At 46.4% G+C, this 25,998-nt stretch overlaps 1 protein-coding gene across 3 annotated transcripts; it reads right to left on the bottom strand.

The window, feature by feature from the left end:
* Window positions 1–4,047: 4,047 nt before the first annotated feature.
* Window positions 4,048–25,741, bottom strand: LOC110506209 (kinesin-like protein KIF23). Of its 3 annotated transcripts, XM_090223065.1 has the most exons (23): window positions 25,618–25,741; window positions 21,977–22,043; window positions 21,722–21,850; window positions 21,206–21,311; window positions 20,960–21,096; window positions 20,548–20,666; window positions 20,150–20,320; window positions 18,867–18,979; window positions 18,663–18,784; window positions 18,067–18,169; window positions 17,390–17,469; window positions 17,159–17,278; window positions 16,684–16,846; window positions 16,334–16,495; window positions 15,800–15,966; window positions 15,418–15,591; window positions 12,447–12,662; window positions 11,733–11,987; window positions 6,667–6,903; window positions 5,322–5,410; window positions 4,926–5,004; window positions 4,760–4,812; window positions 4,048–4,642 (listed from the first exon to the last, which is right to left on the bottom strand). In XM_090223065.1, the coding sequence occupies exons 1-23, from the start codon at window positions 25,629–25,631 to the stop codon at window positions 4,630–4,632; spliced, it is 2,889 nt and encodes a 962-aa protein (XP_090079191.1). In that variant the 5' UTR covers window positions 25,632–25,741; the 3' UTR covers window positions 4,048–4,629. The 3 variants fall into 3 exon arrangements, with proteins under 3 accessions (XP_090079191.1, XP_036819797.1, XP_090079192.1); XM_036963902.2 differs by lacking the exon at window positions 11,733–11,987; XM_090223066.1 differs by lacking the exons at window positions 6,667–6,903; window positions 11,733–11,987.
* Window positions 25,742–25,998: the final 257 nt, after the last annotated feature.

Here is a 25,998-nt window from a genome sequence, read left to right as displayed (position 1 = left end):
AGGCACCTGCAAGTTATCAGACATTTCTGGGGGGGGAATGGCCCTAGCCCTCACCCTCTGATCCAACAGGTCCCAGACGTGCTCAATGGGATTGAGATCCAGGCTCTTCACTGGATATGGCAGAACACTGACATTCCTGTCTTGCAGGAAATCAAGCACAGAACGAGCAGTATGGCTGGTGGCATTGTCATGCTGGAGGGTCATGTCAGGATGAGCCTGCAGGAAGGGTAGCACATGAGGGAGGAGGATGTCTTCCCTGTAACGCACAGCGTTGAGATTGCCTGCAATGACAACAAGCTCAGTCTGATGATGCTGTGACACACCGCTCCAGACCATGACCGAGCCTCCACCTCCAAAATCGGTCCCACTCCAGAATACAGACCTCGGTGTAACGCTCATTCCTACAACAAAAAACACAAATCCGACCATCACCCCTGGTGAGACAAAGCCACGACTTGTCAGTGAAGAGCACTTTTTGCCAGTCCTGTCTGGTCCAGCGATGGTGGGTTTGTACCCATAGGAGACGCTGTTTGCCGGTGATGTCTGGTGTGGACCTTCCTTTCAACAGGCCTACAAGCCCTCAGTCCAGCCTCTCTCAACCTATCGCGGTCTGAGCACTGATGGAGGGATTGTGCGTTCCTGTGTAACTTGGGCAGTTTTTGTTGCCATCCTGTACCTGTCCCGGTGTGATGTTCGGATGTACCGATCCTGTGCAGGTGCACGTGGTCTTCCACTGCGAGGATGATCAGCTGTCCATCCTGTCTGCCTGTAGCGCTGTCTTAGGCTTCTCACAGTACGGACATTGCCATTTATTACCCTGGCCACATCTGCAGTCCTCGTGCCTCCTTGCAGCATGCCAAAGGCACGTTCACGCAGATGAGCAGGGACACTGGGCATCTTTCTTTTGTGTTTTTCAGAGTCAGTAGAACGGCATCTTTACTGTCCTTCATAACATAAGTTTTCACAACTGTGACCGTAATTGCCTACCATCTGTAAGCCGTTAGTGTCTAAAAGGACTATAATGTTCGTTGTTTATGGTTCATTGAACAAGCATGGAAAACAGTGTTTAAACCCTTTACAATGAAGATCTGTGAAGTTATTTGGATTTTTACAAATGATCTTTGAAAGACAAGGTCCTGAAGACGTTGCCGAGTTTAGTTATTGGATTTCCCCGACTCTCCCTCGGCCCGGTGAAGCACCAGCCTTCCCCTCGCTTTGGTAGCCAACTCAGCCTGCACTCTTAAAATGTTACACCATCGGCTGGGCCCCAGCCGTCAATCTGTAAGTCTCTGTTCTCTCTTTGCTGCTGATCTGCGGTTATGTTTGAGTTGTGTTCTAGCTGGTCTCCAGTAGTTGGGCTCTAGATTTCCGACCCTAACAGCTAGTTGGCTAAATAGCTAACTTTAGCTGGCAGACTAGCGGGCTAAGATAACTGCAGATAGCCAACATTCTTTGATAACGTTATGCATTTCCAAAACCTTTGGTTTACTTCAATGCAGCTAAGATAGGTGATGAAAGCAACTGGCTAAATCATCATGTAACTTTGCATTGGGACTTTTGATGTGTGTACTAATACAAATCCATACGTTACGTTTATACTGCCTACTCTTGCAGGCAAGACTAAATATACAGTATGTTGTTTATTAATGATCACAAAAAATGTTTCAGATGGACCACATTGGATGGTTCTTGCCTTTAAATATCTAGGCATTTGGATTGACAAAACTTGATAAAGAAAAATATGGATGAGCTAGTTAAAAAAAAGCTAAGATTTGGGCTTTTTAAAAATACATTGTGCCTCTCCCTAGATAGCAGGAAGCAGATTGTACAGTGAACTTTCCTGTCGAACCAGGTTAAATGGCTTTTTTAGCTTAAAAGCGCCTCATTGCTGGAACCAACTACAACACACATTACAATCGAATGCTCTGGTAATAAAAACACATTGATTGGGGACCTTCTTACTTAGGAAAGTAATTGTTTATTTTATGTGTTGTGCTGTATTTTATATACCATTTGATTTGTCTTATGAAATTGTATATGCAGGATTCCCTTGAGAAAGAGACCCTGGTCTCAATGGTGACTCCATGCTTAAAAATAAAAAAGGTAAAATAAAATTTGAAAACTCTGAATAAGGTAAGTGGCTGGGGAGAGTGAACTTGATAAACTCAGTCCCCCGTCACTCCAGCAAGAAATCATACTCCGGAGTGGATTTGCTAAGTGCACATTGCCTATTAACTTACATTTCCTCGCGCTTCGTTTACGATGAAGTGATAACGCAGCGGTTTTGGCGAAAGACGACGGGCCTCATCCAAGCAGAAGAGCAATTCTGCAGTGCAGTGTGCACGGATCTCGCCGCCGACCAAGCGTTCACTATGAAACGAGCCCAGTGAAGCAGAGGAGCCGAGGATATCTGGAGCTGTCCAAAGTCAACGGCCGTGGCTGACGGCATGGACTCACAGTCCAACTTGTCAAATGTGTCAAGACTGTCATCCATATTCTCTGTAGCACAATGAGTCACTCACAGGCAATGAGATCTGAAAGGCTCCTAAATATAACAAGACAGAGGAAACGGAGCACTAGTATGCACAGTTAAAATATAACAAGAGGAAATGGGGCACTAGTATGCTCAGTTAGGGCATGTGGTAATTATTACATATTCACGTGACCGTTTGTTGGCATGGAAACACACGCGTCTTGTCCAATGTGTCCGGTAAGGATGCAGTCTGTGAGGAACTACTGGATCAAACCTTTGCGTCAACACCAACCAATCTACACTGTCCAGAACCACAACTGTCCAGCCTGACCATGGTTACCATGGCTACCATCAGACAACTCTCCAAGTCAGAATAACCCTGTGGTCTCATACCGGCCAGTCACAAAATCAGTGCCAGTATAAAAAGGCCCGTTATAAAATGTACAGTATCTGCTGCCACCTGCAGTTAGTAATGATTATTACAGGAATTCCCTGTAAAGCGCTCCTCGGTGTGCGGCAAACAGTAATGCGTTTGAGTCATTACATTATACGGCTAAAGTAAGTCATGCAACATTATAGATAAAAGACACATATATAAAATGTATCTTAAAATATAAATGAACATTAAAATGTGTTCTAATTGTGTGATGGAATTTTACCATGTAGCTCCAATTATACACACACACACATCCAACATTATACACACATATCAGCTAGCCTACATGGAACGTCTGATGGGCCAGGTTTACAAATACTTCTGAGTCTTGGTGAAATGACTCAGCATACAGAGAAGTGAAATCAGGCAACAACAACAATAACAAAACTGTCTGCCTTTCATCTCTCCAACATTCATACTGCACTCTGGATGGCAATTGTACACAAAACCAATCATTGCATATGTTCTTCCCACAAGAAAGAGGTTTCAACCCATCAACAGTCCAAAAGCAGCCAGATGTAGTAAATATGCCCAGGACCATTCACAACATGCTGGTGGAATGTAACCTGACCAGGAGACTAGCAGAGCGTCTGCAGTGCACAAGACTTTAGCAAGGGGCCCCACAAACTATACAGACTTGCTAGTGAGCGCTTCTGTTTGGCATTTCTCATCAACTGTCAACAGACCGAAGAATGTCAAGCAAACAGTGGCAGCCACATAAAAATGTCAGTTTGTTAGCACAGCATACTGCGTGCTTAGCAAAGTCTTAAAGTGATCCATTCCATTTAAAAAAGGCTGGTGCCTGTGGCTGCCTGGCCGGGGCAAATATAAGTGGATGTGAACTACAAGGACAGCAGTTATTCAGACAGGAGTCTGGCAGTGGCACTGTTAAGATGGGGAAGGTTGGGTTAGGACATTAGGTAGCGTGTAACACTGTTCCCTCTAACATAACATGCTGACTTTAAAATAATACCTTAATAAAATACATTTGATAGATTGGTACTCATGTCGTCACACCAAATCTTTTTTGGATGCCAACTGGTTTCAATTGATTATGTTGTTTGGGGCCTGCAGCGCTACATCTACCTCCAACAAGACCTGCCATTCACATGGTTATACAGTAATATAAACAAGGTGGTTAAAGATAATTCTCATTTCTTGATTTATTTTTTTCCCAGTTTTTAAATAGTACATTCCTTCAAAAATACATGTCTTTGCAGTCAGACAGAGACTGACCGGCAGGCTTTAGCAAAGTATACAATTGGGGTTGTTGACCTAGAAAGCCTTCTACCATTGATTTTCTGCAGATTATGTGTCTGAATATTATACAACAACAAGTACCTTGAAACTGAGAAGGAAAAAAAAAAAAAAAAAAAGTTACATTTTGTCATCTAAATAGTCTTTGGGTGTGAAAAAAACACAGTGAAGGAAAGTTTCATAGGTGAAGGTGGTAAGCTATACAATGACACTATTCAATGTGATAAGAGAACAAGTTCCCTAAATAATCTAATACAAACCTAATTGAAAATGTCCCTTTTAAGCGACGGTCATGATTAAATACAACTCAGGTCGTGATCATCACCCGTCTAGAAAAACAGTTCTATAAAAAGCTTGACTTTAAGAAACAAGATGCATAGTTTAAAGTGATGGTAAGTTCACTAGTCCAATGCACACAGACAATTCCAGCATAGAAAAAGATGATCTGTCCAGTTCCTACTTCCTACTTCCTGCGTCTGAAAGGGATGGAGAAAAGAAGTGTAATTTGTCATCAGCAGTTGATTAGTCAATACTATGAAAACATGCAATGTTGTCAGTCAAAATCCCTACTGGAATGTGATATAAATTCTCACTTCTGATAGCCATTCTGGAGACCAAGAGCTGAGCTTGTGCTTGCCACTGGTGCCTGTTGGGAGAAAACATTTTATACCTTTATGAGTAGGTATCATTACAATATCTAATAGCCGTTTTACTCTAGCCGAGGTGAATGAGTGATGGACAGTAGTGGGGACAGCTTACCCTGTTCTCTCTGTCGTTCCAGTCCATCTTGTTCCCATTATGTTGTCCCGAACCGTCTCCCGATGACCTCCTCTTACGACTTCATGGAACAGAAAATATTCACATCAGGACTCTGAATGACCTACACTAAAAACATAGCCAACTATTATTTCAAGAAGAGGAGACAGTGAGGTAATATGTCCTCATCTCAACAGAAGATGATTTCTGATAGGGTTGCAAAAGTTCTCCAGAAATACCACTTGGAATATTCCTGGAAATAAGCACAAAATACGGAATCATGAAAACAGGATTTCTGGAAACCTAGAAATGTTGGGAAAGTTACCAGAAGTTTGCAACGCTACACACAATCTGTCAAAGTGCCTGCATAATAACTGATGGGTTGGCCAATGGGCATACCTTGAAACAGTTGGGCATTCCTGACGAAGCGTTTCGATGTCTGTGAACTGCACGGCTTGTCCTCCACCTCTCGTTCTGAACACGTCTCCCTGAAGAGGTAGACAACTATCAAATTAAGAGATGTACCACGCAGAAAGACTCAAAGTGAGGGATACAAATGCATTTCCCTCCACAGGTAAATCAGGTACAGTGCATTCGGTAAGTATTCAGACCTCAAAACTTTCCCCACATTTTGTTACAGCCTTATTCTAATAATTCTAAATATTCTAATCTAATACAATACCCCATAATGACAAAGAACAGTTTATTACATTTTAAATAAGTATTCAGACCCTTTGCTACAAGACTCAAAATTGAACTCAGGTGCATCTTGTTTCCATTGATCATCCTTGAGATGTTTCTACAACTTGGAGTCCACCTGTTGTAAATTCAATTGATTGGACATGATTTGGAAAGGCGCACACACACCTGTGAAGTTTGGAACCACTAAGACTTCAAACTGAGCAATCGGGGGAGAAGAGCCTTTGTCAAGGAGGTGACCAAGAACCTGATGGTAACTCTGAAAAAGATCCAGAGTTCCTCTGAGGACAACCATCTCTGCAGCACTCCACCAATCAGACTATGATAGAGTGGCCAGACGGAAGCCACTCCTCAGTAGAAGGCACAAGACAGCCCGCTTGGAGTTTGCCAAAATGCACCTAAAGGACTCTCAGACCATGAGAAACAAGATTCTCTGCTCTTATGAAACCAAGATTGAACTCTTTGGCCTGAATGCCAAGAGTCAGATATGGAGGAAACCTGGCACCCTCCCTACGGTGAAGCATGGTGGTGGCAGCATCATGTTGTGGGGATGTTTGTAGCGTCATACCCAAGAAGACGAGGGTGCAATCGCTTCCAAAAAGGTGCAAAGTACCGAGTAAAGGGTCTGAATACTTATGTAAATGTATCCGGAAAAAAATAAACATCTGCAGAAACCTGTTTTTGCTTTGTCATTATGGGGTATGGTGTCTAGATAGATGAGGGGGAAAACTATTTAATCTACTTTTGAATAAGGTTGTAACGGAACAAAATGTGGAAAAAGTCAAGGGGTCTGAACACTTTCCGAATGCTCTGTACATGGCTGTAGGGGTCTGAACACTTTCCGACTGCTCTGTACATGGTGGTAGCAGTACAAATCTCTATTTCTGTTTGAAACATTACTACGACTCATTGTTCAGGTAGCCAGATCATTCAATAGTAGTGGGAAAGATTCAAACCCAGAAGGTGAAAAAGTCTAAAATATGAGACAGAAACAAGAGAGAGACACCAATTGAGGAAATGGATTTTTCCTTTTTTTTTTTTTTACCTTGATCAGTTTGGTCTGAATCTCCCCATCGGAGGCAAGCTCCTGATGCGTGAGAACATACTTGTGGCATTTAGACAGAGCTTTCTCGCTGGCCGCTGACACTTTGATTGCATTGGGTATGATTGGCTGCATCACCGTGTCTAAATCCAAATTAGAGAGTGGCTTGTGATCTACCCATCGCTGCCCACCCGCTGAGTGTGAGCGTCTGTGGTGCGGGCGAATCGGTGTCCCCGTGGTCTGGTGGGTCCCATTTAAAACAGTGAGGAAAATACAAAAATCAGGGAATTATTGACAGTTGTGGTGTTAAGGGCCATCGGGTTAGTAGTAGCAGCGTCTATGGCGGACCGGCGACAGGCGTTAGTGTGGGTAGAGTGGGCTGGCAGAACACAGGCATTAGTGTGGGTAGAGTGGGCTGGCAGAACACAGGCATTAGTGTGGGTAGAGTGGGCTGGCAGAACACAGGCGTTAGTGTGGGTAGAGTGGGCTGGCAGAACACAGGTGTTAGTGTGGGTAGAGTGGGCTGGCAGAACACAGGTGTTAGTGTGGGTAGAGTGGGCTGGCAGAACACAGGCGTTAGTGTGGGTAGAGTGGGCTGGCAGAACACAGGCGTTAGTGTGGGTAGAGTGGGCTGGCAGAACACAGGCGTTAGTGTGGGTAGAGTGGGCTGGCAGAACATAAAGCCCATGGTTTTGGACAATCCTCTATGCTATAGAGGTTCAAATAAAAGATATGGAGATAATTTTCTAAAAACCCTTCCTGTAAGCTTGGCTAATAGAAGAGCAATGACAAGTATGCTGTAAGTCAATATACAGTGGCAAGTAGGTGAACCCTTTGGAATTACCTGGATTTCTGCATTAATTGGTTTTCAAATTTGATCTGATCTTCATCTAAGTCACAACAATAGACAGTGTGCTTAAACTAATAACTATTGTTTTTTTCTTGTCTATATTGAATACATCATTTAAACATTCAGTGAGGGTTGGAAAAAGTATGTGAACCCCTAGGCTAATGACTTCTCCAAAAGCAAAATTGGAGTCAGCTAACCTGGAGTCCAATCAATGAGATGTTGGTTAGAGCTGCCTTGCCCTATAAAAAAAAGTTTAAAAAAAAAATAGAGTTTGCTATTCAGAAGAAGCATTGCCTGATGTGATCCATGCCTCGAACAAAAGAGATCTCAGAAGACCTAAGATTAAGAATTGTTAACCTGCATAAAGCTGGAAAGGGTTACAAAAGTATCTCTAAAAGCCTTGATGTTCATCAGTCCACGGTAAGACAAAATGTCTATAAATGGAGAAAGTTCAGCACTGTTGCTACTCTCCCTAGGAGTGGCAGCCCTGCAAAGATGACTGCCAGAGCACAGCGCAGAATACTCAATGAGGTTAAGAAGAATCCTAGTGTGTCAGCTAAAGACTTCCAGAAATCTCAGGAACATGCTAACATCTGACGAGTCCAAGAGAGTACCTGGATGTTCCACAGCGCTACTGGCAAAATATTCTGTGGACAGATGAAACTAAAGTTGTTTGGAAGGAACACACAGCACTATGTGTGGAGAAAAAAATATGCACAGCAACATGAAAACCTCATCCCAACTGTTAAGTATGGTGAAGGGAGCCTCATGGTTTGGGGCTGCTTTGCTGCTTCAGGGCCTGGACAGCTTGCTATCAGACAGAACAATTAACTCAAGTTATCAAGACTTGTTGCAGGAGAATGTAAGGCTGTCTGTCCGCCAATTGAAGCTCAACAAAAGTTGGGTGATGCAACAGGACAACGACCCAAAACACAGAAGTAAATCAACAACAGAATGACTTCAACAGAAGAAAATACACCTTCTGGAGTGGCCCAGTCAGAGTCCTGACCTCAACTTGATTGAGATGCAGTGGCATGACCTCAAGAGAGCAGTTCATACCAGACATCACAAGAATATTTCTGAACTGAAACAGTTTTGTAAAGAGGAATGTTCCAAAATTCCTCCTGACCGTTGTGCAGGTCTGATCTGCAACTACAGAAAACATTTGGTTGAGGTTATTGCTTCCAAAGGAGGGTCAACCTGTTATTAAATCCAAGGGTTCACATACTTTTCCCACCCTGCACTGTGAATGTGTACAGTGTGTTCAATGAAAAGTATAATTGTTTGTGTTAAAGCAGACGGTTGTATATATATGATCAATTTATGCAGAAATCCAGGTATTTCACATACTTTCTCTTGCCACTGTATATACACATTAGCTGCCAACATTATGATTGAAACCAGGTGAGATATGAGTTTTACAGCAGCAATCTACAGCATTATGAATGGATTGTTTCATAAGAGTATTATTAGTACTTGGTAGTTGATTAGGATCCCCGTTAGCTTAAGCAGCTACTCTTCCTGGGGTACACAAAGAGTCTGAGGAGATGTGTGAATATTGTATATGTGAAAGTGCTGAAAAATGTTGCCTACTGTAGATAATACAGCCTGCACTAGGGGACATGGTAACATAACATGGGAGGATGATACATGTGATGAGAGGACACCCTGGTTATCAGTCCTGTGGTGGCCATTACAGACAACCAAACACACACATCAAGCAGCTATTGATGCAATTCTGCAGGTTGATTATTTAAGGATCTACAAGCATAGCAGAACTAGCTACGGTACATCTACACACAGATTAAAGCCTATAGGACTACAAGCATAGCAGAACTAGCTACGGTACATCTACACACAGATTAAAGCCTATAGGACTACAAGCATAGCAGAACTAGCTACGGTACATCTACACACATACGAACACACAGATTAAAGCCTACAGGACTACAAGCATAGCAGATCTAACTACTGTGATGATACCAGCGTCGCAATTTTTTGTTTCCATGGCAAAAATTAAAACACGAAACAGACCAAACTCTTCGGCCTTTAAAAACCTGCTATATGGTAATATTGTGTTTAGTTTTCTTGCCATGATACTAACGAGTATCGATACTGGTATCAGCCTGGTCCTAATAGCTAGCACATGTACAGTAGGTAAGTATACAAACCAAGCAGCTACAGTTCTATCCGGGTCTAGTTCTATCCTAGGGTGTAGTTCTATCCTCGGGTGTAGTTCTATCCGGGTCTAGGGTGTAGTTCTATCCTAGGGTGTAGTTCTAGCCGGGTCTAGGGTGTAGTTCTATCCTAGGGTGTAGTTCTATCCTAGGGTGTAGTTCTATCCGGGTCTAGGGTGTAGTTCTATCCTAGGGTGTAGTTCTATCCTAGGGTGTAGTTCTATCCTAGGGTGTAGTTCTATCTGGGTCTAGGGTGTAGTTCTATCCTCGGGTGTAGTTCTATCCGGGTCTAGGGTGTAGTTCTATCCGGGTCTAGGGTGTAGTTCTATCCTCGGGTGTAGTTCTATCCTCGGGTGTAGTTCTATCCGGGTCTAGGGTGTAGTTCTATCCTAGGGTGAAGTTCTATCCGGGTCTAGGGTGTAGTTCTATCCTAGGGTGTAGTTCTATCCTAGGGTGTAGTTCTATCCGGGTCTAGGGTGTAGTTCTATCCTAGGGTGTAGTTCTATCCTAGGGTGTAGTTCTATCCTAGGGTGTAGTTCTATCCTAGGGTGTAGTTCTATCTGGGTCTAGGGTGTAGTTCTATCCTCGGGTGTAGTTCTATCCTCGGGTGTAGTTCTATCCGGGTCTAGGGTGTAGTTCTATCCTAGGGTGTAGTTCTATCCGGGTCTAGGGTGTAGTTCTATCCTAGGGTGTAGTTCTATCCGGGTCTAGGGTGTAGTTCTATCCGGGTCTAGGGTGTAGTTCTATCCGGGTCTAGGGTGTAGTTCTATCCTAGGGTGTAGTTCTATCCTAGGGTGTAGTTCTATCCTAGGGTGTAGTTCTATCCTAGGGTCTAGGGTGTAGTTCTATCCTAGGGTGTAGTTCTATCCTAGGGTGTAGTTCTATCCTAGGGTGTAGTTCTATCCTAGGGTGTAGTTCTATCCTAGGGTGTAGTTCTATCCTAGGGTGTAGTTCTATCCTAGGGTGTAGTTCTATCCTAGGGTGTAGGGTGTAGTTCTATCCTAGGGTGTAGTTCTATCCTAGGGTGTAGTGTGTAGTTCTATCCGGGTCTAGGGTGTAGTTCTATCCTAGGGTGTAGGGTGTAGTTCTATCCTAGGGTCTAGTTCTATCCTCGGGTCTAGGGTGTAGTTCTATCCTCGGGTCTAGGGTGTAGTTCTATCCTAGGGTGTAGTTCTATCCTAGGGTGTAGTTCTATCCGGGTCTAGGGTGTAGTTCTATCCTAGGGTGTAGTTCTATCCTAGGGTGTAGTTCTATCCTCGGGTGTAGTTCTATCCTCGGGTGTAGTTCTATCCTCGGGTGTAGTTCTATCCTCGGGTGTAGTTCTATCCTCGGGTGTAGTTCTATCCTCGGGTGTAGTTCTATCCTAGGGTGTAGTTCTATCCGGGTCTAGGGTGTAGTTCTATCCTAGGGTGTAGTTCTATCCTAGGGTGTAGTTCTATCCGGGTCTAGGGTGTAGTTCTATCCGGGTCTAGGGTGTAGTTCTATCCGGGTCTAGGGTGTAGTTCTATCCTAGGGTGTAGTTCTATCCGGGTCTAGGGTGTAGTTCTATCCTAGGGTCTAGGGTGTAGTTCTATCCTAGGGTGTAGTTCTATCCTAGGGTGTAGTTCTATCCTAGGGTGTAGTTCTATCCTAGGGTGTAGGGTGTAGTTCTATCCTAGGGTGTAGTTCTATCCTAGGGTGTAGTGTGTAGTTCTATCCGGGTCTAGGGTGTAGTTCTATCCGGGTCTAGTTCTATCCTAGGGTGTAGTGTGTAGTTCTATCCGGGTCTAGGGTGTAGTTCTATCCGGGTCTAGGGTGTAGTTCTATCCTAGGGTGTAGGGTGTAGTTCCATCCTAGGGTGTAGTTCTATCCTCGGGTCTAGGGTGTAGTTCTATCCTCGGGTCTAGGGTGTAGTTCTATCCGGGTTTACAAGCACGGCAGATCCAGCTACTTAAAGTTTACCTCCTGATTTCCAAGACACAGATTAAGCCAAAAGCAGGACTATTGCTTCATCTTTGTCTGGGAAACCAGTCCCTTAGAGTGAAATTCTAACACACACTAACCCTCGAGCTTGACTCTAGGTCTAGCCCATGTGTGTGGCTGGGGCCCGGAGCCTCTGTCTCAGGGGCCCATCGCTGGCCTCTCCTGCGGCCCACACTGCTGCTTCCGTATGGGGTCGCTGTTCCGTACGCGCCGGGTGTCCCGGGAGGGTCCCTACCTATGGGGAACCTCTGCTCCCACTCAGAGATGACGGAGGCTACTGAGAGACTACCAGCAGAGGAGGAGGGTGGGAGGGGGTGGCACTGAGCTGTGCTGACCTGGGGGTGGTAGCAGGAGGGAGTCTGGGAGTATTATATGAAGGCTGTAGCATCTCCAACAGTGTAGATAACATTGTAACAAATAGAACCAACACGATGCCCTATTCTACATGACAGACAAATCATATCTGTTCTACAGCATACAAGTCTATCTGAACACTGTAATGTCACAAATGTCAGCAGCGTGAAACAGAGGACAACACATGCAGGTGGCCAGTAACGGTGAGAGAGCAGAGTAATAGTACATGTGGTCTGATGACACAGCACCTGCTTAGTAGACAGACTCATACATCTTCAACCCACCATGCAACACAACAGTCCATCAACATTAGAATAGTTCCACAGTCAATATCCACTACAATAACGTCAAATCAATCATTTATAGATGGAGAGAGAATGACAGAGCGAGGGGGAGACGGAGAGATGCGAGAGGGAGAAAGCGATGCAGTAACAACTCACGGGCAGTGGCGAGCGAGATCTCTTCTCAGGGGCGCGAGGCTGGTCCTTCTCCCGGGAGTTCCTCTGGGGCTTGTCTGGGGGTGGTGGGGGACGCTGCTGCTCTGAGGTGGCGCTGTTGTTGCTCTCGGATACGATGGCCTTCAGCTGCTTCAGCTTCTCATCCTTCACCCACAGCTTGTTCTGCATCTCCAGCTGCTTGGCGTTCACACGACGCTCCTGAGGTAGCAAGAGGAAGACCAATGTTAACTAGTACACAACTTCAACTAAATGTAAGTAGAACTACAATAACCACCACACCTACCGTCAACTATGTTTATGACCCCCTCACAGTCTGGGGTGAGTGACCCCCCCCTCACAGTCTGGGGTTAGTGACCCCCCCCTCACAGTCTGGGGTGAGTGACCCCCCCCTCACAGTCTGGGGTTAGTGACCCCCCCCTCACAGTCTGGGGTTAGTGACCCCCCCCTCACAGTCTGGGGTTAGTGACCCCCCCCTCACAGTCTGGGGTTAGTGACCCCCCCCTCACAGTCTGGGGTTAGTGACCCCCCCCTCACAGTCTGGGGTTAGTGACCCCCCCCTCACAGTCTGGGGTTAGTGACCCCCCCCTCACAGTCTGGGGTTAGTGACCCCCCCCTCACAGTCTGGGGTTAGTGACCCCCCCCTCACAGTCTGGGGTTAGTGACCCCCCCCTCACAGTCTGGGGTTAGTGACCCCCCCCTCACAGTCTGGGGTTAGTGACCCCCCCCTCACAGTCTGGGGTTAGTGACCCCCCCCCTCACAGTCTGGGGTTAGTGACCCCCCCCCTCACAGTCTGGGGTTAGTGACCCCCCCCTCACAGTCTGGGGTTAGTGACCCCCCCCTCACAGTCTGGGGTTAGTGACCCCCCCCTCACAGTCTGGGGTTAGTGACCCCCCCCTCACAGTCTGGGGTTAGTGACCCCCCCCTCACAGTCTGGGGTTAGTGACCCCCCCCTCACAGTCTGGGGTTAGTGACCCCCCCCTCACAGTCTGGGGTTAGTGACCCCCCCCTCACAGTCTGGGGTTAGTGACCCCCCCCTCACAGTCTGGGGTTAGTGACCCCCCCCTCACAGTCTGGGGTTAGTGACCCCCCCCTCACAGTCTGGGGTTAGTGACCCCCCCCTCACAGTCTGGGGTTAGTGACCCCCCCCTCACAGTCTGGGGTTAGTGACCCCCCCCTCACAGTCTGGGGTTAGTGACCCCCCCCTCACAGTCTGGGGTTAGTGACCCCCCCCTCACAGTCTGGGGTTAGTGACCCCCCCCTCACAGTCTGGGGTTAGTGACCCCCCCCTCACAGTCTGGGGTTAGTGACCCCCCCCTCACAGTCTGGGGTTAGTGACCCCCCCCTCACAGTCTGGGGTTAGTGACCCCCCCCTCACAGTCTGGGGTTAGTGACCCCCCCCTCACAGTCTGGGGTTAGTGACCCCCCCCTCACAGTCTGGGGTTAGTGACCCCCCCCTCACAGTCTGGGGTTAGTGACCCCCCCTCACAGTCTGGGGTTAGTGACCCCCCCTCACAGTCTGGGGTTAGTGACCCCCCCTCACAGTCTGGGGTTAGTGACCCCCCTCACAGTCTGGGGTTAGTGACCCCCCCTCACAGTCTGGGGTTAGTGACCCCCCCTCACAGTCTGGGGTTAGTGACCCCCCCTCACAGTCTGGGGTTAGTGACCCCCCTCACAGTCTGGGGTTAGTGACCCCCCTCACAGTCTGGGGTTAGTGACCCCCCCTCACAGTCTGGGGTTAGTGACCCCCCTCACAGTCTGGGGTTAGTGACCCCCCTCACAGTCTGGGGTTAGTGACCCCCCTCACAGTCTGGGGTTAGTGACCCCCCCTCACAGTCTGGGGTTAGTGACCCCCCTCACAGTCTGGGGTTAGTGACCCCCCCTCACAGTCTGGGGTTAGTGACCCCCCCTCACAGTCTGGGGTTAGTGACCCCCCTCACAGTCTGGGGTTAGTGACCCCCCTCACAGTCTGGGGTTAGTGACCCCCCTCACAGTCTGGGGTTAGTGACCCCCCTCACAGTCTGGGGTTAGTGACCCCCCTCACAGTCTGGGGTTAGTGACCCCCCTCACAGTCTGGGGTTAGTGACCCCCCTCACAGTCTGGGGTTAGTGACCCCCCTCACAGTCTGGGGTTAGTGACCCCCCTCACAGTCTGGGGTTAGTGACCCCCCTCACAGTCTGGGGTTAGTGACCCCCTCACAGTCTGGGGTTAGTGACCCCCTCACAGTCTGGGATTAGTGACCAGCTCACAGTCTGGGATTAGTGACCCCCTCACAGTCTGGGATTAGTGACCAGCTCACAGTCTGGGATTAGTGACCAGCTCACAGTCTGGGGTTAGTGACCACCTCACAGTCTGGGGTTAGTGACCACCTCACAGTCTGGGGTTAGTGACCAGCTCACAGTCTGGGATTAGTGACCAGCTCACAGTCTGGGGTTAGTGACCCCCTCACAGTCTGGGATTAGTGACCCCCTCACAGTCTGGGATTAGTGACCAGCTCACAGTCTGGGATTAGTGACCAGCTCACAGTCTGGGATTAGTGACCAGCTCACAGTCTGGGATTAGTGACCAGCTCACAGTCTGGGGTTAGTGACCCCCTCACAGTCTGGGATTAGTGACCAGCTCACAGTCTGGGATTAGTGACCAGCTCACAGTCTGGGATTAGTGACCAGCTCACAGTCTGGGATTAGTGACCAGCTCACAGTCTGGGATTAGTGACCCGCTCACAGTCTGGGATTAGTGACCAGCTCACAGTCTGGGGTTAGTGACCAGCTCACAGTCTGGGGTTAGTGACCACCTCACAGTCTGGGGTTAGTGACCACCTCACAGTCTGGCGTTAGTGACCACCTCAGTCTGGGGTTAGTTAGCAGCTTAGTGACCAGATCTATTGAAAGAGTGGAGGGAGGGCTGAGTGATTAGAGGGAGGGATGGGGGGGAGGAGGGTAACACTCCACTTACACACTCCTTCTCCCACTGGTGTTTGGTGTCAGACACCATGCCCTGCATGCGCGCCTCCATGCGCTTCCTCTCGGACAGCTCCCGCTGCAGCCTCTGCTCACGGCTCTCCAGCTCCTGCTGCAGCGACCGCTTGTCCCCCTCATAGATATTGGTGGTCTTCTGAAGAATGTCAATCTGAGAGGGGTGGGCATAAGGCATTAAAAGGTATGTAAAAAGTTCAGGATCATTTTCTAAATGAGTTCAATTAGGATGTACGAATGCATGGGTTTCTGTGAAATGTAGCTGAGGAGAGGCGGGGGGAGGAGAGAACGAGGCGGGGGGGTGGGTGAGAACGAGGTGGGGGAGAGGAGAGAAGAGATGGAGGAATGAGACTTGAATACACCTTGTATTCCAGCATTTTGGATTTCTTCTCCAGCCGATCCATCTCATTCTTCTGGTTGAACATGATCTTGTCCTTCTCCCCTAGTTTACCCCGCTGTTCATGGATAAAGTTCTCCTTGGCCATCAGATGGCCATCAAACTCCTGGAGCATGGATTTCAGCGTGTTGGCTGTTGGTAAGGGGGGAAAGGAATGGAAATGAATCCATTGGTACAAATGTAACTTTACTCTTGTCCACTAAAGGTAGACACTAACTAAACATGTACGTATAGCAAAACATGCCCCAAGAAAAGCCAGATAAACATCAAAAGACAATGATTCATTTAAACAGAGGACGTCTATGACATTTCAAACGATAGGAGACTAAATGTGCAGCTCTAAAGCCCTTAAGACGTTGCTGAAGCAGCAGCTACTCTTCCTGGAGTCAACACAGAACATTAACAGACAACAGAACTACAGTACATACATTTAAAATAAATAGAGGTCCTGTACTGACAAAATACCCTTAATTTAGGTCTATAGTGGCCTGGTCCGTACCAGTTCTGGTGTACTGCTCAGTGATCATCTGGCGGATGCGGTGCCTCCTCTCCAGCACCTCTATGAGGCGGGGCAGGATCTGCTCATCGGTGGGGTCCACCAACTCACAGGCAGGCAGGGCCGGCAGGCTGTCCAGGAGCTGGTTCAGCACCGAGCCATCCTCTGGAAGATCAGTGAAGAACAGATTAACTTGACTTAACATTAGTGCTGGCTGAGGTGGTGGTCACATTGGACAGTTCTAACATGACCCATGTACAATCAGATGCTTTAAAATGAGATGTGAAAGCCCTCCTGCTTTGTAGCTAGCTAGCTAGATATATCTCTGTGTGTGATTATGTGTGTGTACATACCGGTGTTGTTGGATCCCCCAGGGCGCTCCTCCTGGCGTCGTGACAACTCGTCTCTGAAGGCCTGGTTCCGGTGTCTCCGCCCCGCCGCCAGGCTGCAAATGGGCCTGTCCACCGGCCGCGCCACCTCAACCTCCTGGGTCAACTCCGCAAAGCGCATGACCAACTGAAGAACACACACACGGTTACGTCCGGTTGATATTTCCCTTACTTAGGGCTGTTATTGGGATCTAACTCAGATCAGTTACCGTGGTTTCTTAGGGCTGTTATTGGGATCTAACTCAGATCAGTTACCGTGGTTTCTTAGGGCTGTTATTGGGATCTAACTCAGATCAGTTACCATGGTTTCTTGGGGCTGTTATTGGGATCTAACTCAGATCAGTTACCGTGGTTTCTTGGGGCTGTTATTGGGATCTAACTCAGATCAGTTACCATGGTTTCTTGGGGCTGTTATTGGGCTCTAACTCAGATCAGTTACCATGGTTTCTTCATAGTCGTCAGCTTTAGGGTTGACACACACAACCATGCGGACTTTCCCTTCACCGTCAAAATAGTTCTTGAACAGATGAGTGACTTTAGAGTCTCTGTAAGGAACCATCTGAAACAAAAACACAGTATCATTGTGTTACTTTATGACATAATATCAGTGCTCGACTCATCTGGTCTACAGTTTTATCAAGTACACAGAGATTCATTCAAAATGACCAACCCGATTTGTTCCACACATCTGGTTCTCTCGGAGGACTTCTATACAGGTGCGTAAGGTCATCAGGGACTGGTTGATGTTGCCTGGGGAAAGAGTGGAGATGGCAGGTAAAGATGGGTGCATGTTGTGAAGTCAGTAGGTCAGTACTAGTCTGGGTACCCGTCTGTTTAGCCATGATTCCACTCCTGTCATGCTAAACATGTGGCATATGACACAGAGCACAAGGAGTGGAATGTTAGCTAAACAGACTGGTCCCCAGGCTAGGTCAGTAGTGCTGTTAGACAAACAGAATGTTAGCTAAACAGACTGGTCCCCAGGCTAGGTCAGTGGTGCTGTTAGACAAACAGAATGTTAGCTAAACAGACTGGTCTCCAGGCTAGGTCAGTGATGCTGTTAGACAAACAGAATGTAAGCTGAACAGACTGTTCCCCAGGCTAGGTCAGTGATGCTGTTAGACAAACAGAATGTGAGCTAAACAGACTGGTCCCCAGGCTAGGTCAGTGGTGCTGTTAGACAAACAGAATGTTAGCTAAACAGACTGGTCCCCAGGCTAGGTCAGTGGTGCTGTTAGACAAACAGAATGTCAGCTAAACAGACTGGTCCCCAGGCTAAGTCAGTGATGCTGTTAGACAAACAGAAAAGTAAAGGATTTTTCTATGGGTCCTACGTTGTCAGCTCACCTGCTTCCCGGAGGCGGCTGCCCTCTGCTTTAGTCCTGCTGGTGCGTTCACTCCCTGCCAGGTCCACCAGACACAGCTGGCTAACAGTCACCTGGTTCTTGTCCTGTAACACAGCCAGGCTATCAGAGGCTAGCACTGGTTGACGTCCATGTGGTCCAGTGATAGCTGTTAGCATGCCTGCTCTGCATTGGGTCTTCTAGTGAAACATACATAAGCTAACACAGCGTCTATTAGTGACGGAGCAACATATATATATTGTGCTAGCTCACATAGTAATTAAAGGATGTTTGTTATCTTAAGGTTAGGTCAAGGCAGGGATGGAGAGTACGCCAAGCCACTGAGCCCAGGCAAGTACTGGTCACACCAGGCTGGTAGAACATTTTCCCAACTAGCTTCCCGGCTAGTGACATTTTGTATTTTCAGATATCGCATGGCACAGATATTAAACCCAGGCTACTAAAAGAAATGTGGTGTACTAGCCTGGCTGGCCAGTGCCCAAAATCCTTGTTCCATCCCTGGGTCAAGGTAGTGGATTTTGTCTTCATTTCTATATGAAGAACTGTATGCAAGATATAAAGATGCAAGGTTCAAGTCACCTGCAGAATGTGGTCTCCATCTGCGTCCAGCGGAGCTTGTGCCAGTTTGACAATGAACACACTGTGAGAGCGACTGGACTCGCGGTTCAGCTGAGTATCGGCAATCCTCCTTTTCTTTTGGCCTGGACAGAAGTAAATACTGTAGACTAATACAGAGGGGAAAAAGAGTTTTCCTTCAAAAGAAATGACTAAAATCCCACTCACCCCGCCAAAACACTTCGAAGGCTTCCTCTGTGGACTTCACCTCGACCTCTGTGCATCCCGACACATACATGTTGTGGTTCTGGTCCTCACGTAAAATCTTTGATTGAGGCGGTCTGCAACCGTGGAGAGCAACAATACGGTTAACCACCACACAGCCTACAACAAATAAACCAGACTATAACCACAAGCAAAAAGTCAACATGACGATGTTAAAACAACGGTTATGACTGTTCAAAACAGTCAAGGGGTAAAAGACATGCATTATGTCAAGCTTCCCAGCCGCAGCACAGATCAGTTTCCCCACAGCCATTCAAGGACGTGTTAACACCAATCTCATGATAATCAGCAGAGGTTAAAAACACTACCTCTACAAAGGCAACCAGAGACAGAGGGATAAAAGCAATACTACATGTTTAAATGTATATACTATATAATAACACCACATACCATACGCATTACACGCAGGGTTCTAGATTGGGAGGGGATGATGGTACCATACACATTATATGCAGGGTTCTAGATTGGGAGGGGATGATGGTACCATACGCATTATATGCAGGGTTCTAGATTGGGAGGGGATGATGGTACCATACGCATTACACGCAGGGTTCTAGATTGGGAGGGGATGATGGTACCATACACATTATATGCAGGGTTCTAGATTGGGAGGGGATGATGGTACCATACGCATTATATGCAGGGTTCTAGATTGGGAGGGGATGATGGTACCATACGTATTACATGCAGGGTTCTAGATTGGGAGGGGATGATGGTACCATACACATTATACACAGGGTCCCGACATTGGGAGGGGATGTAGTGGAGGGATGATGGTACCATACACATTATACACAGGGTCACTATATTGGGAGGGCATGTAGTGGAGGGATGATGGCTAGATAATTCTGCCATGTTTTTCTACGTATAAACTATATACACTTAGCCTGGGACCAGATATATGAAACTGCTTCAAAGGTGAAACAAAGCTAGTTGATCAGTGTGGTCCCAGGCTAGTTTCACACTGACCACGTACATCAACTCAGGGTTCTGTAGAGGTGTGCCTCCACCGGGTCGCCTAACAAAACACAAAACATTTCACATCTCCAACCTACAATACATCTTACATTGACTGGTGCATTCTGAACACTAAAATTAACTGTAGAAGATACAAATGACAGGAAGGAACACTCTGGCAGAATGATTTACTGGTCTCCCTTTACATATCTTTTTAATTCAATTACACAAAAATACATAACTACTGGTAACACAAAGCCTGGACTTACTTGGGTCGTATGGGGTCTATTGGCGTGTCTTCCAGCAGATCGTAGATGTAGTTATTGTATATTTCTATGTAGGATACAAACACACTGTAGCAGCTGTCCTCGTCAACTCCCTCACATTTGCAAGCCTCCTCTGGACTGATCATGTCTGCGAACTCTGGGTCAGGTTTTTGCCTTAAGGACAGAACCAACACAAAACCTCAGTCTCAAACCAATTTCAACAATCAAGAAAATGCCATTTCCAATATCATTTCAACAGGTTGTCTTTATGTCATCCAAATAGTCTCTGAAACACTAAAATCAATGCATGAAAGATGTCAATAACCTAGCATCTATTTACATCTGAGGGTGATCACAAATGTGTGCAGGAAACATGTTTGGCTTATAAAACCCATGCATACTTTGAGGACGGTGTTTTGGGCACGGTGGACTGTTGATTTGATTCTCTCTTCTGTCTCTCCAGGAGAGCGTCCACCTGACCTTGGATCTCCATGCCATTCTTGTCGTCTGTCCTAAACACCTGCGAGATTGAACATTTGAAAGCTAGACGTATAGGGATTAGCGCTCAATTTAACATGTGGAGAACCTGAAATTCAAATAGTAAAATAATATTGGCTTTTTTGCACATATTTGCTGTTGAATAAAAAGGCCAACTCAAAGTTAAGTCTCTCACAAGCACTTGATTGGCTAATGCACCAACACATTCAGTTCAATGTATACATCTCTGATGAAAAGACAAGGACAAAAGCATACAATGATGCTCTGTAGGAACAGAGTTGTACACCCAGAGATATGACAGAAAATAAGTCTTACAAATCTCTTGGCCTGTAATGGGCCGATGCTGTTGAATAGCATGTCCAGAGAGCGGGGGAGGAGACCACCTTCTCCAGGAGAGCCTGTCATGGTAAACGTCTTTCCACTGCCTGTGACGCCATAAGTGAAAAGCAATCCTATGGACAGCAAAGAAAAACAAAAATCAACGCTCAACACCCTGTCGAAAACGAATACTTTAAAAACGTGTGCGTTATTAAAAAAAAATGAGCAGTTTCGCTCACTTACCATTCTTGCAGTGAATGAGGTCATCCACAAGTGGTTTGGCAACATCCTCAAACAACTCTATTTGGGAGGTTTGAATTCCAAACACTTTTTTAAAGGAGTACTGAGTCTGTGAAAGAAAGCACGTTCATTATGAGATGACATCATAGAGGGAGTCGGTCTGTGAAAGAAAGCACATTCATAAGATGACAACATAGAGATAGAGAGCCTGAAAGAACACGTTCATGATGAGATGACATCATAGAGAGAGAGAGTCTGAAAGAACATGTTCATTATGAGATGACATCATAGAGAGAGAGTCTGAAAGAACACGTTCATTAAGAGATGACATCATAGAGATGGTCTATGAAAGAAAACACGTTCATTATGAGATGACATCATAGAGAGGCGGTCTATGAAAGAAAACACCATTATGAGATGACATCATAGAGAGACAGTCTATGAAAGAACACGTTCATTATGAGATGACACAGAAAGACGCATCATAGAGAGAGATGTAATGTAGTGTTACACCTGTACCTCTTTGTATTCCCCATTGCGGTTGGCTTTGATGCCATCAGGAGCATGCAGCTGAATGGTGGTGCTGCTGATCATTTCAATACAACACTCCTCATCTGTAGCTCCTAAAGGGCGGATACGGCAGTACACCTGCACACAGCAAATCACCACACTGTAAGACGTGTCATTCATTAGCTACGTATACATTATTTAGTCATTATCAACTTGCTTTTAGTAACTATTAATTGAGGTGACAGCTGACAGTGACCAACTTACACCAACTGGGTCTTTTTGTGTGTGGGATGTTTTCTTCAGGGGTGGCCTCCGTGGAGTTTTGCCCTTTCTGTGAAATTAATGAGGGGCATTTAGAGTTTGAGTAGCTACAGTACATTTACACAGTGATGGACTCAGAGAAAGTGGCTGAAAAAACAAAACACTGCAACAAGACATGGCTAGCATAACTAAACACATAGTTAGCTACAAATCCAGAAGACAGCAGATCCGACCCGCTTGCTTACAGCTGCACTAGGGTCAGACAGGGTTCCTGTGTAGATTAACATTTCAGTTAGTGCTAAACACAGCTGCTAGAATCTTGACTAGAACCAAAAAACGTGATCATATTACTCCAGTGCTAAGCCTCTCTACCCTGGCTTCCTGTTAAGGCAAGGGCTGATTTCAAGGTTTTACTGCTAACCTACAAAGCAGTACATGGGCTTGCTCCTACCTATCTTTCCGATTTGGTCCTGCCACACAGTCACAAGACGCAGGCCTCCCTACTGTCCCTAGAACATCTAAGCAAACAGCTGGAGGCAGGGCTTTCTCCTATAGAGATCCATTTTTATGGAATGGTCTGCCTATTCATTGTGAGAGACACAGACTCCGTCTCAACCTTTAAGTCGTTATTGAAGACTCACCTCTTCAGTAGGTCCTATGACTGAGTGTAGTCTGGCCCAGGAGCGAAGGTGAACAGAAAAGAACTGGAGCAACGAACCGAACTTGGTGTCTGTCTGGCCAGCTCCCCTCTCTCCACTGGGATTCTCTGCATCAAACCTTAGTGGTGTGGGGGCTGTGCCTTGTCAAAGTGGGAGGGGTTATATCCTGCCTGTTTGGCCGAGCCCGTGGGTATCGGACGGGGCCACAGTGTCTCCCGACCCCTCCGGTCTCAGCCTCCCATATTTATGCTGCAATAGTTTATGTGTCGGGGGGCTAGGGTCAGTCTGTTATATCTGGAGTATTTCTCCTGTCTGAATTTAAGTGTGCTCTCTCTAATCCTCTCTCGGAGTACCTCAGCCCTAGGACCATGCCTCAGGACTACCTGGCCTGATGACTCCTTGCTGTCAGAGACCTGGCCAGGTGGTGCCAGAATAACAACCTATCCCTCAATGTAACCAAGACTAAGGAGATTATTGTGGACTACAGGAAAATGAGGACCAAGCACGTCCCCATTCTCGTCGATGGGGCTGTAGTGGAGCAGGTTGAGAGCTTCATGTTCCTTGGTGTCGACATCAACAAACTAGAATGGTCCAAACACACCAAGACAGTTGTGAAGAGGGCACTACAAAGCCTATTACCCCTCAGGAAACTAAAAAGATTTGGCATGGGTCCTGAGATCCTCAAAAAGGTTCTACAGCTGCAACATTGAGAGCATCCTGACTGGTTGGATCACTGCCTGGTACGGCAATTGCTCGGTCTCTGACCGCAAGGCACTACAGAGGGTAGTGTGTACAGCCCAGTACATCACTGGGGCTAAGCTGCCTGCCATCCAGGACCTCTACACCAGGCTGTGTCTGAGGAAGGCCCTAAGAATTGTCAAAGACCCCAGCCATAGACTGTTCTCTAGGACAAAAAGGCTTCTCAACAGTGTTTACCCCCAAGCCATAAGACTCCTGAACAGGTAATCAAATGGCTACCCGGACTATTTGCGTTGTTTGCCCCCAACCCCTCTTTTTACACTGCTGCTACTCTGTTTATCATATATGCATAGTCACGTTAACTATACATTCATGTACATACTACCTCAATTGGGCCGACCAACCAGTGCTCCCGCACATTGGCTAACCAGGCTATCTGCATTGTGTCCCGCCACCCACCAACCCCTCTTTTACGTACTGCTACTCTCTGTTCATTATATATGCATAGGCACTTTAACCATAACTACATACTACCTCAATTAGCCTGACTAACCGGTGTCTGTATGTAGCCTCGCTACTGTATATAGCCTGTCTATTTACTGTTGTTTTATTTCTTTACTTACCTATTGTTCAATAAATTTTTTGCACTATTGGTTAGAGCCTCTAAGTAAGCATTTCACTGTAGGGTCTTGTCATATATACATATATTCATACACATAGCTCATATATTATACAGCGCCAAACTTATCCGCTTGACTCAAGTCATTGCACGCACCCCTGTCCAAACAGGAAGCACCCTACCCCCAACCTTAAACTGCCCCTCTCAGTTCTCCCTACCTCACGATCCCCTGACACACAAATACCTTCTTGCATAAACACACACACACTCCATCCCCCCTCTACTGGCCGGGTGCCCAGAGCAGAAGATTCTGCTGTGCACCATGGGGGCTCCTGCTCTGGCTGGAGCAGATCCGTCTCCAACCCTTCGGGACCATTCAGAAGGCGACACAACAAGACTCCACCTACATCATTCTATGTATAAAAACTGTTGTAACCTTTGTCTAAGCCCTTTTTCAGCTAACTCCATTTTGAGTTATATGAATCAGGTCCGTGCATGTTAAAACTGCAGGACGAGATATCTTTTGACTCAAACTGCCTTTTTGTTACAACTGAAATCCACTCTGTCCAGCGTCCATGATTTGGTCTCAACTCTCCTGTAAGTAAATCATCAACAGTCTACACCGGTTGTATTCTGCACACGTGACAAATAAACGTTGATTTGTCCCCAGTCCACCTGGTCATGCTGCTGCTCCAGTTTCAACTGTTCTGCCTGCGGCTATGGAACTCTGACCTGTCCCAGACCTGCTGTTATCAACACTCTAGAGACAACAGGAGCGCTAGAGATTATTGTATTTTTTTTAATAACCTTTATTTAACCAGGTAGGCCGGTTGAGAACAAGTTTACAACTGTTCTGTTATAATCTCCACCAGGTACAGCCGGTTCCCTCTCTAGGTTTCTTCATTAGGTTTTGGCCTTTCTAGGGAGTTTTTCCTAGCCACTGCTTCTACATCTGCATGGCTTGCTGTTTGGGGTTTTAGGCTGGGTTTCTGTACAGCACTTTGTGACAATCTGATATCCACAGCAGTCATTTTCCACAGCAGTCATTTTGGACTGGCAGTGTCAGCCAATCAACTCCTTTCTTGTTCAACTTGACATGCCATTCCATAATGGCCGATGTGGTTACTACTAGCTAGCATTAGGACAGATGGCAGTTTACTTAAAACTAACCGTTGTTCAATCTTATCGGTGTAACTATTGGGAATATGGGACAATTCGGAATACAAGGTATTTCTTCATTCCTGCATTGAGGTACCGTTCCGATATAGCTTGCACTGTTTCCTAGTGCATTAAGCTACACAGTTAGCCTGTCAGACCGACCCTGGTGCAGCTGTAAGCAAGCGGGTCGGATCTGCTAGCTACAAAATCAGCCCACCCTTCAGAAAAGTATACATGTTCAAGTCAACCTCGCAAACTGGCGTCTCAATGTATTGTGTTGGCTAACGTCTATGCATTATGTTGGAGTAGCTTGCTAAACTGGCGAACATTACATTCGACATGATACTTAAATATAACGCCATTGTGGCTAGTTAGTTATCAATGCAGGTTAGCTAGAAGGCTAAAATGCTAACTGCTGGCTATCTTGTTCGCTATCGTTATTAAACTCCTTACGAATACAACCACAATTGTTAACGAATGAAAACGTTACATAATAGTATTGTACTTACGCAGGTCTTTGCATTTTTAATGTTGCCTTTGTTTATCTTTCCCCTTAAGTTCGATGAGCTTCTTCAGTTTTTGAAAATTCCCTCTCGTGTGACGTCACGTAAGTGTTGGTGGTTTTGCGCCAATAAAAACGCAGACAGCTTAATCATTATGCGAAGGAAGCCCCGCCCCCACATTTGTGTCGCCCCAAAGTACCTTCCTTTCTGCCCTGACCGAACATATAGGATGAGCTGAGTGTGTGCTGCACACTTCTGCATTATATGTTGGGAATAAAACTAACCATATCTTCAATAATCATTCAATAAAAAACAATATTGTGTACAATGTCTTTTTCAAGAATATTGTGGGCCTATGATAAAATCCAAAGTGATCCTCTAGCCTAC

The sequence above is a fragment of the Oncorhynchus mykiss genome, chromosome 26 (genome assembly GCF_057628025.1).
Source record: "Oncorhynchus mykiss isolate SJ-2025 chromosome 26, ASM5762802v1, whole genome shotgun sequence".
Taxonomy (NCBI): Eukaryota; Metazoa; Chordata; class Actinopteri; order Salmoniformes; family Salmonidae; genus Oncorhynchus; species Oncorhynchus mykiss.
This window is presented reverse-complemented; position numbering and strand designations above follow the sequence as displayed.

Coding starts and splice junctions, on each gene's coding strand:
- LOC110506209 (XM_090223065.1), bottom strand. Junction 18,980..20,149: donor ATAGACCCCATACGACCCAA/GTAAGTCCAGGC, acceptor CCACGGTTGCAG/ACCGCCTCAATCAAAGATTT. Junction 5,005..5,321: donor GAATGCCCAACTGTTTCAAG/GTATGCCCATTG, acceptor TGTTCCATGAAG/TCGTAAGAGGAGGTCATCGG.